Below are 11,495 nucleotides of genomic sequence, written 5' to 3'. Positions count from 1 at the left end.
ATATTATTATATAGGTTAAATTTAAAGTTGAATTAATGATTTCAAAGACTAGGCAACTCACTACAATCAATAAACTCGAAGTTAAATAAACGGATTCTCTTTTACAAGTTAATATAAAAACATTTTTAGTATTATGTCATACAGATATATTGAATTACTTTAATATGATACTTACAATTTTTATTATTATTAATAAATAGCTTAATCTTAAACGTAATATCGGATTCAAGCAATCTTCAAGCAGGATGATAAAAAAATACCGCTGAGTAAAATTTCTATTCTCGATTTAAAACAAATAAATTCTTTTTTTACGATTTAGATAATAGATATTATATTATGCATGTATAAATATTTTAATAATGTTGTGATGTTATAATAAATTAATAATTTGTTACTTCTATGAATAAATAAGTAAATATTATGGATAAATTGATTTAAATTCTTAGTTTATTACTATTATTTTTTTCTTCACTGGAGTAGCCAATCATATATTATGCTTGATTATTGCTGGACTTAAATCATAATACATTGTGGTCTATTTTTTAAAATGTCCCTTCTTTACTCTTTTAGGTGATTACATACTTCATCACTGCCAGTATTATTTTGATTATATTTCTGAGACAAGTATTAAAAAAAAAATCATATCCTCGAAACAGAATGACGGATTATACATTATACATTTATACACACTCGAAATAGTTGAAAAATACGAATATGCCTATAATAAATGATTTAGTCTGCAATATATAAAAATATCATCGCTGGTATAAAGGGTTGAAAGCATTTTGATTTACAGCCTTATATTGGTATAAGGTATATACAAAGTGATTCAAAATTTATGTTACGACCATTTTATTATATAAATATTCAAAATAGTGAATAATTTATTACACAAAAGTTTTTGTATTTAGAAACATCTATTATGATTTCACAATTTAAAAATTGTTAACAACATTTTAGGGGGGTTTTGGGGGTCAACTTTAGAAATTCAAATGGAAATCTATACTTTTTTTGCAATCGTAATATGGGGGAAATTTTTTAATGAATTTTAGTGAATGAATAACATTAATTAATGCAAAACTCTATGCTTGAGAGCTATTTACAAATTTTAGAAATTGTAATAAATTGACTTTATGCTGACAAGTAGCTAATAGTGTCATTTATCAGTTATCACGTCATAATGAACCGCTCCCGCGTACTTGTACAAAATATTATAATATGCTTGTTGTATCATTGTATGTTATCCGCAATATTAATAATACATTTTAATGTGGTTTACCCACATAATTATATCATATCATAGTTTCATACTATCATATAATCATATATGATGACATGATGTCATACGTTATTCTGTGTAATCACTAATCAGTATTAAGTATAATATTATCCCTTGACATGTTATGAATACATAATATACATATATGTACATGTATGTATACATATGTATTTATATTGAAACATTTAATTTAAAGTATAGAGATTGTCATATTTTCTACACATTTTTTAATAATTTATATACTCAATATATAATTTAGAACTTGTGTAATTAAAAGTATAACACTTCTTTAAATACATGCCATTCTTATTTTTTAATAAAGGTATATTTAACTCCACCAAGAGACATTATAGAACTTAAGGAGAGAATTATAACTGAATGCAAGAATATTCCACCAGAAGTAGTAAAAGAATCCAGTATAAGTAACTTACAAAAAAGATTAAATATATGTTTCAATCAAAGAGGAAAACAATTTGAATACTTATTATAAATACATAGTAACTTATATGTAGTAATAAATTGTACAACAAATAATCTTACTTTAAATTATGTAAACACCAAAAATTTATTATTATTCACAGCAATCTGCTTTCAATCTAAAATTAACGTGTTTATAGTCATTTATAAAAAAGTATGTTTCAGAAAAAATGTAGAAGTCCTTTTTCAACTGTTAAAACTGTTAACAATTCATGTGAGAATTGTGTTACTATTATTATTATATCACAGAAGTAAAGTAACATAAGACAAAAGTTATGATTATATTATAGTTAAATAATCTTAAAATATTTATTTCTTCACAGATTAGTCATTGTATTTTTTAAACAAACTACTTTACATTTTTCTACACAATACTATACATAATATGTTAAATACTTAAACAAACACATAATATGTTACTTTAAAGTTTCAATTTTTCCAGCAGCCAATTAAGGTACCTACTTGGATTTATTAACTTAAAAGTTGGTACCTAATGCTAATTTGTTTATTAATTATGACATAATAATTAATAAGTCTTTAATTGATCATTTTGGACTTGCAGAACACAATGTCATGGTAGAGGTCCGATGATAATTAATTTAAAATAATAAATAATAATGTGAATTACATTATTACCATTTACCACATCAAATTAATCAAGTTTAAAAATAGTATGAATAAGTAACGAATTATGTATTAGTAAATTGTATACAATACATACAATATGTATGTATATTATAGAGAAAGAAATATAATAGTACTTATAGACATTAAAATTACAGAAAAGTATGGTTCATTTTTACATCAATAAAATAAATTGAAGGTACATTATAGTAACACTATTAAAAGATGATTTTTAAATGATTTCTTTAAATTAAAAAGTAATAATTATATTTAAAATGATAACAATTACAGTATCTACATGGTGGTTTTTGAAGCAAAGTTATAAATGTTAGAATATCTTTAAGATATTTTTACTTGAGATTAACAATACTTAATCCATTGATAAATTATTGAAAATTATGAATAAAATACAAGTATTTTTGGAATGATAAACAAATGTGTATCTTGATGAATTGCAAATAAGATGCACAAAAACATGAAAATTATATTTAAATAATTGATCTACTATCGATATAATATACTTATAAATATAATAAGCAATAAAATAATAAGAAACAAAAAAATCAAATATATTTCCATATGTTATCAATAAATTATCATTACTGACTCGGATAATTGGTTTTGTGTATATGTATAGGTGTATTAGGTACCTATCATGAACTAAGATATATCTTAGTTCATGGTACCTATTTATTATTTAATATCCCTAAATATAGAAATATACATATACATATATTGTAAATAAAATTTAAATAGTAAAATATATGAAAAGTATTATAAGTTTTTGAAATCTGGATAATTTATACCTACTTTAAAAAATTCAAAAATACAAAATTGTTAAGTTTTCAAGATAATAATATTATTAATATTATTAATAATAGGTACCATGATAACAATTATGGTAGGTATTATATTTGTTATAATAATGTAATGGACTATAATATGTATTAGGTTGAAATGAAGTATCTACCTATGACGAATAATCACTAAAAAGTAAACAGCCATGTGTATATTAATGTATTCACATGAAAATCAATTAGATAGGGATAGTTAAGTAGGCATAAATTTTTTTTTCAAAATTGTAGTATAAAATAAACCTTTGCTATTAATTAGTAATTGTATACATACATTTTAGAAGCTTTTGAAACATATTCAACACCTGTCAAATTCAGATGATTCCTTATTCTCTATTTACATACAAATCCGATCCGAGCTCTAGTTTTTTCCTTAATAATATATGACCTAAATCCAGACGCACAGTAATAATTTTAGCATAATATAAACTGTTTAACATACATTTAAATCTTGCAACATCTAAATCCAAAATTGAATTTCCGTTTGTCTTAATTCTTGAACTTGATCAGTTCAGCAGTTGTGACAGTTGGGTACATGTGCGTGTTAAGTGATAATATTATACTTAATACTGATTAGTGATTACACAGAATAACGTATGACATCATATATGATTATATGATTGGATGATACTATGATATGATATAATTATGTGGGTAAACCACATTAAAATGTATTAATATTGCGGATAACATACAATGATGGCTTTTAGCAATAATTTAAAGATCGCATTCAATTTGTCAAATAAAATGATTGCAAAAAAAATACTCACAATATTGCTGTGTTGCCTACACTGTAAACTAAAGGCGCCAAAATGCGATGATTATCCGTACTCAGAAAGTTAGAAGACAATAGAACGCAAAGTTGAATTTTTTACGGTTTTTAAATGTATTCATTTCGATGTTTTAACTATAAAAACTTATAGGATATCTGTTTATAAGTAGTTTAGTGGCATTTCCGTGCTTAATTCTTTGTAATTTGGTTGTGAATAAATATGGATTGGATTCATTGCAACTCGTGTTTCGTTCAACCTACAGGCAGAGAAAATGGAAACACGACCAAAACACAGTTTCATTTGACCAGCTGCGGTCATATATTTTGTGATAACTGCAGTTGTTTTGCGGACGGTAAGTACTAAGTACCTAATATCGGATCATATCAAGCGAATTTCGTCTGTTTGTATTTTTCAATATTTTATTTAATAAGAAAAAATATCAAAAAGCATTGATTTATAATATTTAAATGAAAATATATTATAATATGTTTTATTGCCATGTACACTAATAGGATATCCCGCCGAAATTTTAGATTTTCTGATAGTTAAATTAATGTAAATGACACCCATTAAATTTTTAATTCATATAATAGTCATGGACCATAGTTAAAGTACAAAAGGTGATTATAATAATAACGAATAATGATAATTTTAATATTTATACAATAATATCTATTATGTCTTCTAAAAATGTTATTTGTTTTAAATTATAAACACTATTTTTATTAAATAGTAATATTTATTTAATAATTGTTTATTTGTGTGGGTATTACCGATGTTTTCAACACTTTACAAAATAAAAAAAATATTGCAATAAATTTAATTATTTTTTAATTATTAAGCTACATATATTTAATTGAGAAGGAAAGTTAGGTTTTTTTTTTGTTTATTAAACAAATTAATTTTCAGGAACATTAGATTGCTGCAAATATTGTAGGAATAAATGTTCATCTACTATGATAGGAGAAAAGGTAATTAAAATATTAAATTAATGATTACGCAAGTACGCAACAATTTACAGTATTTTATATATGTATCTTTGTATAAATTATAATGTTCAATGTTTATTTTTAGTTACATAACACACTGATATTAACAAATTTAATATGTAAATAAATATATTTTAGTCATTTAAAACAAACTCGCAAGTTTTAGAATATTTCCAAGAACCAGAAGAAATTCACGAAAAATTGCTCAAAGTAATGAAATTCCAAAAAGCGCATCGTATTAAATTAGTTGGTCATCATCAGTACATTGTAAAATATAAATATTTTTAAATAAATTTACTTGTTAATTTAACTATAAAAACATTTTCTTTCCTTTATAATGTGTAGATATCGAAATATAATAGAGCAAAATTATATATTAAAAAACTTGAAGGTGAACTAAAGATTGCTAAGAAGTATGTATAATCTTAAGGTTTAGTACTAGATATATATGATTAACTCTATGCTTATTATTTTACTATATCAATGCATCAATACTAATATAATTTTAGTGCATTGCGGAATACACCACAAAATCCACATAGCATTACAGAAACTCGATCCATTTCAACCCCAATTTTTCAACTAAATTCAACTCCATTTAATATGATTAATGAAGAAGCAAAAATTCATAATACTCCTGCAAAAATGAAAACAAAAATTCCTGATATGAGACATAGGTAAGTATTAAGAAAATGAAATGTTTTATTTTTATAATAATATATTTAAATATTTATTTTACAAAATGTATATATATACAAGCTGACCCGGCAAACGTTGTTTTGCCATATAAATTATATCTAATGAATATTTTGGTATTCAAATAAAAAATAATTAAATTATTGTAAGTGAGAGGGAATGTCGTATACTGGTATATGACTGAGATGAATGGAGCATTGTGAATGATGACGGCCCATAAAAATAACAAAACACCAAATATCCTCACCGCCCATAAAGTAAATTTGTAAAAATGCATGTGGTTCGTTTGGCATTGGTAGCAATGAGCCCACTCTATGATAAACTTGGCCTTTGATTTTGAATGTTAAATTAAATTATTGACCATTTGCAGCACTATTTTTAACTATTTCTGTTGCTCCGAGCAATTTCATTTGGAAACATGAATTGAATGTTCGAATTAACTTCAGGAACAGGTTAGAATCTGGATCCGTACCGATAAGTAAACCGTTACTTCGGTAAACCGTTCAATGGTTCAGGTGGTGTTTCAATTTCCGGTAGTTGTACTTTTCCTGACGCGCAACACATACCGGCTAGCTCATTTTTGAACTTAAGCGAATTACAATGCGGACATTCCTTGTCCATAGCATCAATCTTTACTTTCGAAAAAGCGTAATATTTAATATCGAGTCCATACTTGAATGCTAGACGAAGGAATGAATTGGATGTAAATGCTCTATGTACTTGTTGGCGTTGTCTGTCATTTGCTCTGTGTGTGTCAACTACGAATTGATGCGCTTTTAATCGTCTTTTTTGATTTTGTTCAGTTTGTGCCTCACGCAATCGCACCATGTTCACACGTACATTTTCATTAGTCGGTTGTGCTCTTCTATCTCGCATGATTGTACTTTTGGTCGTTCGACGGGCCAAATCAGACCCCTTGCGTCTTGCTGACATTGTACAAAATACACAAATCGATACAATTAAAGTTCATATATGTGATTATTAACCTTTCTTATAAATGAGAGAGAAAGCTTATTGTGTTAGACCGATCCATTCAACGGTCGAGTCGTTTCTGATCAATTAATTACAGTTGTTGCCAGGGAACTATAATTTGTATATTTACAATTATTTACGTAAATTACGTTTCCATCTTTTTTTCATAATATTAAACGACCGTGTATTTATCGAATATAGTTCCCTGACAACAACTGTTGTATCTTATTATATTTATTATTTTTATATATTTTTTTTTTTTTTTCCATCGCCGATATCCAACAGTTGTTATAAATATTTGTGGTGAGCCACCCTTTACACCTAGGGGTATGAAAAATAGTTTACATCACTCTCTGAGACCTACCTAATATACACAAAAGATTTCATGAAAATCGGTTCAGCCGTTTCGGAGGAGTTTGGTAACAAACATTATGACACGTTTGTGGTGGGCCACCCTTTACACCTAGGGGTATGAAAACAGTTTACATCACTCGCTGAGACCTACTTAATATATACAAAAGATTTCATGAAAATCGGTCCAGCCGTTTCGGAGGAGTTTGATAACAAACTTTGTGACACGAGATTTTTATATATTAGATATATATTTTTTTTTAAAGGAAACAGTCATTTCGAAATGAATTATCAATTTTATCTACGGGAAGTAATGCATCAGGAGTTTCTACACCAGGTTCTTCAGTTTACGCAAGGTGATATAGCTTATATTTGTTCAAATATTTTTTTATAATTATTTCATATAGTAAATTGTTAACAAAATGTAAAATTTAAATTTTGTCTTACAAAGCTTTTATACTTACTTATACAGTTATGTCCAAGCGCGGATCAAATGGGGGGAGGGGGAGCAAGTGGCCATCCCTACCCGTAGACTCTAATTTTTATAAAATATTTTATATTTCATGTAAAATTAATTTAACCTAAAAATTATCCACCTTTTATTTTATTTTACTGATAAACCGGAATTTAAATAATAATATTCACCTATATCGGCTATATCTATTAGTTTAAATAGTATTTACACTGTTTTTATTAGACTTAGGCTGAAATTTGATTCAAGATGCTCCCCTCCCTATAAATATATTCTGGATCCGCGCTAGTTATGCCCAAGTTACTGGTACTTTTTTTAAAAAATTTTTATCAGTAACAAAAAAAAAAATTAGTTAGATATTACAATATTAATTACGCTTTTATGTATTTTAGTCCTGCACAAGAAATTTGCAATGAAAAGTACATGCCTACAATAGATAACTTACAATTAAATTCATTTGGACAAAAGTAAATATATTAACATAATATTTTCAAAAAATTTTAAACAGATATCTACTTAACTAATGATATAAATACATTTTAAAATACTTCCAGGTATCTAAAAAATAATTCAAAAGACCTATAAAATTAAATTGGTTTAGATTAATATGATATTTTACATGCATGTAGATATATAGTAATAAATCATAATGTATAAGTTATCTATCTTTAAGTTAAACAATAGGTATGTTTTTTTTAAATCAAATTTAGTTAGTTATATGCATTTTGATATTATATTGTTATGAAACTCTTAGTTCTGTAATCAGTAAATAGAATTATTAAGTTTTATTTTTTTCTAATTTGTCATAAATATCTTAAAGTTTAGAATAATATTGTTTTACATTTTTTTAAAAAAAATATTTTTATTTTCATTTAATAAAATAAAAGAAACTGTATTTTTGAGTTTAAGAAATACATTTTGGCAACACTGTCTTTTTTGGTTTTATCTTAATGTTCCTCTTGGCATACATCTAGTCGGTTCAATTTTTTTTTTGGCACGTTGTGTATTTTCCTCGTTGCCTTAGAAAACTGAGTAAACAAGATATATTATTTCACCTTCTTTATTTAAGTATTAAAAGTTAACCAATAAAAGAAAAATAATGTGTGATAAAACAGATTTGATTTTGTGCTATAATCGTGGATGTGCTGTGAAGTTTAATCAAGACAATAATCTTGAAGGTAGGTATTATCTATTTTATGTCAACTTACATTTTTACATAAAAATTAGCAGGTATTTAAATTAATTCAATGCATATACAATGTATTTGCTCAAATAATATTCAAAAATCGGTTTGAAACATTAAATCTTAATTAATCGGTTGGCACAACCGGAATCCATTCAATCGAATTTGCTAGTACATTATATTGGATTTAAGGATGAAGTATTAACTATATTATCTAGTATCTACATGTTAGGTGGTCCTTTTAATACTGTTATGTACAATGTTTAATGCAAATCTTTATCTCTTTTATAGTTGCAGTGATACTTATTATAAATTGTAATTAAAAGTAATAAATCTATGTCAAAAGTTTATCATGTGATATCTAATTCAATGTAACTGACTATTTGATAACTTTATAATGATTTTTATTTTGATTATGTTATTAGATTCTTGCGTATATCATCCAGGTGCCCCTTTTTTTCATGACGCCTACAAAGGATGGTCGTGCTGTAAAAAGAAATGTACCGATTTTACTGAATTTCTTAACATTAAGGTAATTTTTTTAATTGACACAATAGTCATTCTTTATCAGGTTAATATTGTGTTAAAATATTTATTCATTTATTTTTAAGGGTTGTACAAAAGGTTACCATAATGGTAAAAAGCCAAAAGAGCCTGAGAAGTTTGTTCCAGATAAGGATATTAAAGATGATATTATTGAATATCATGCTCCAAAACCAGTTTCATTACCAAGACCATCAGCTAATTTGCCGTTGGAAAATATTAAACCTACCGTATCTTCTACTCTCGTAGAACAAATGGCTTCTACTACAATTAGTAATACCAATGGAAATGAGAAAAACAGCTTAACTGACATTGCAATTGGTACTATGTGTAAAAACAATGGATGTAAACAGGTCTTATCAATTTATGTTTTATTTAAAAGAAATTAAAAACATTGTTTTTTATAACAATATTAATATATTATAGGCCTATGAAGGTTCTGGGAAAGGTAACCTTTCATGTAACCACCATCCCGGTGTACCTATATTTCACGAAGGTATGAAATATTGGTCGTGTTGTAATAAAAAGACATCAGACTTCAATGCATTTTTAGAACAAGTTGGATGTTCTCAAGGAGAACATTGTTGGATTAAGGAAACGGTAATTCCATGTAATTATTGGTTTTTTATTACTTATTATAGAAAAAATGTTTTATGATTTTGTGTTTCAGAAAACTCAAGGTCATACTAACTGTCGCTTAGACTGGCATCAGACTGGACCCTGGGTTGTAGTGTCAATTTTTGCCAAGAAATATGATCCAAACATTTCTTTTGTGAAATTGTCGCCTGTGAAACTGTCCGTGGAATTATACTTTCCTTCTGATAATTCAGTGTTTTCTAAAACCATGGAACTATATGGGGTATTTATTTGCCTTTTTTTTCAGTTAATAAATTAAAAATTTAATTTGTATTAATTTAATTTTTAGATTATTGATGTTAAAACAAGTTGTGTGTTTATGTTGCCTACAAAAGTTGAAATAAAACTTAAAAAAGCAGAACCAGTATCATGGGGAACATTAGAATATCGGAAACATAAATCTTTAAATGATACAAACCATTCTATAAATGTAGAAACAAATGTCAAAAATGAAAATGGAAATAAAAATAACTCGGTTGAAAGTGTTGACCTCGGGGATCTTTAATTGATGAGATGTTTTCAATTTATTTGTAATTTTTTGATAAACATTTATCATTTTAACAAATCTCTGTAATCCTAGTATAAAATGATGTTACTTTTTTGATCATTTTTATTTTTATGTAAAATAATATCAAGGGTAATTTTTTCTAATTTTAAATAAAATATTTTCAAACACAAAAACATATTTGACTTCATATTTTTTTTTCTTTTTATAATTTCATTTAAGATATTTATTCACACTTTACTAAAATAGAACAATTTACTTTATAAAAGTTGTAATTGAATATTTATGTTTGCATTATATATAATAAAACAGTATGCAAAACTGCTTTGCATTGGTTAATTAATTAATATTTTTTTTAAATATCTATTGTAATGTTTTTTTTAGTGTTGTTAGATTTTGAAGCTATATTTTAATAAAAATAATGTAACTAAACAGGTACATTCTATTGGAATACAGAGATTGGCTATTATTCATTTATTATGTTTTAATTTTTTCTGTTTAAAATTAATTTTAAACCATTTAAAAATATATACAATTTTTGATATTTGCCCTAAAGCTTCAAAATGTAATACAAGATTACAAGATCACATGTAAAAGGTAATTTTAAAATATATAAAATGCTTAATGTATGAAATTTTGTAGATATTTAAAGTTTAACTCAATGATATTGGTTATTTAGATAAAAGGTAATGATTTTAGTTATTTGGTAATATAAAAAATGTTATTTGTAAATTGTAAGAAATTAAAATATTTCTGTATTTACCATAGAATAATGCCATTCTAATTTCATTTAGATTAATTTTTTGCTATTTATGATGTACCTTTTTGTAAAATTCTACAGTATCGACTAATTAACTTCACACTAGCTATTGATATGAAATAATTGTAATAGAAAATATTTACTATACTTAAATTGATTTGTTATTGACAAAAATTGATTCAACTTACCCTTATTATTAATAGAAAAATTAATTACTAATAGTTATATTAATGTATAATTAAATATCCCTAGAAACAGATGCTGACAGTTTCTGCTCAGAAACGTTTTTCATTCCAACTATAATTTATCATTAAATTCAAATTTAACAAAGCTGTTACTCATTCAATTATGGTGTACACTCCATGTGTACTTTACATTATA

The 11,495-nt window shown here is 25.6% G+C and overlaps 2 protein-coding genes across 2 annotated transcripts; both read left to right on the top strand.

Annotated features, from left to right (window-relative positions):
* The first annotated feature begins 3,959 nt into the window (after positions 1-3,959).
* Positions 3,960-8,072, top strand: LOC112602698 (RING finger protein 212B). The gene is made up of 8 exons (XM_025350912.1): positions 3,960-4,359; positions 4,917-4,978; positions 5,135-5,263; positions 5,342-5,409; positions 5,506-5,673; positions 7,282-7,371; positions 7,880-7,954; positions 8,042-8,072. The coding sequence occupies exons 1-8, from the start codon at positions 4,227-4,229 to the stop codon at positions 8,070-8,072; spliced, it is 756 nt and encodes a 251-aa protein (XP_025206697.1). The 5' UTR covers positions 3,960-4,226.
* A 387-nt stretch (positions 8,073-8,459) lies between these two features.
* Positions 8,460-10,358, top strand: LOC112602588 (cysteine and histidine-rich domain-containing protein 1). The gene is made up of 6 exons (XM_025350751.1): positions 8,460-8,665; positions 9,096-9,202; positions 9,282-9,566; positions 9,640-9,813; positions 9,884-10,072; positions 10,139-10,358. Exons 1-6 carry the CDS (start codon positions 8,587-8,589, stop codon positions 10,352-10,354), a joined length of 1,050 nt encoding a protein of 349 aa, XP_025206536.1. The 5' UTR covers positions 8,460-8,586; the 3' UTR covers positions 10,355-10,358.
* Positions 10,359-11,495: the final 1,137 nt, after the last annotated feature.

This window comes from Melanaphis sacchari, unplaced genomic scaffold, assembly GCF_002803265.2.
Source record: "Melanaphis sacchari strain LSU unplaced genomic scaffold, SCAv2.0 Contig8_pilon_pilon, whole genome shotgun sequence".
Lineage (NCBI taxonomy): Eukaryota > Metazoa > Arthropoda > Insecta > Hemiptera > Aphididae > Melanaphis > Melanaphis sacchari.
The sequence above is the reverse complement of the archived record's forward strand: the minus strand, read 5'-3'. Positions and strand labels throughout refer to the sequence as shown.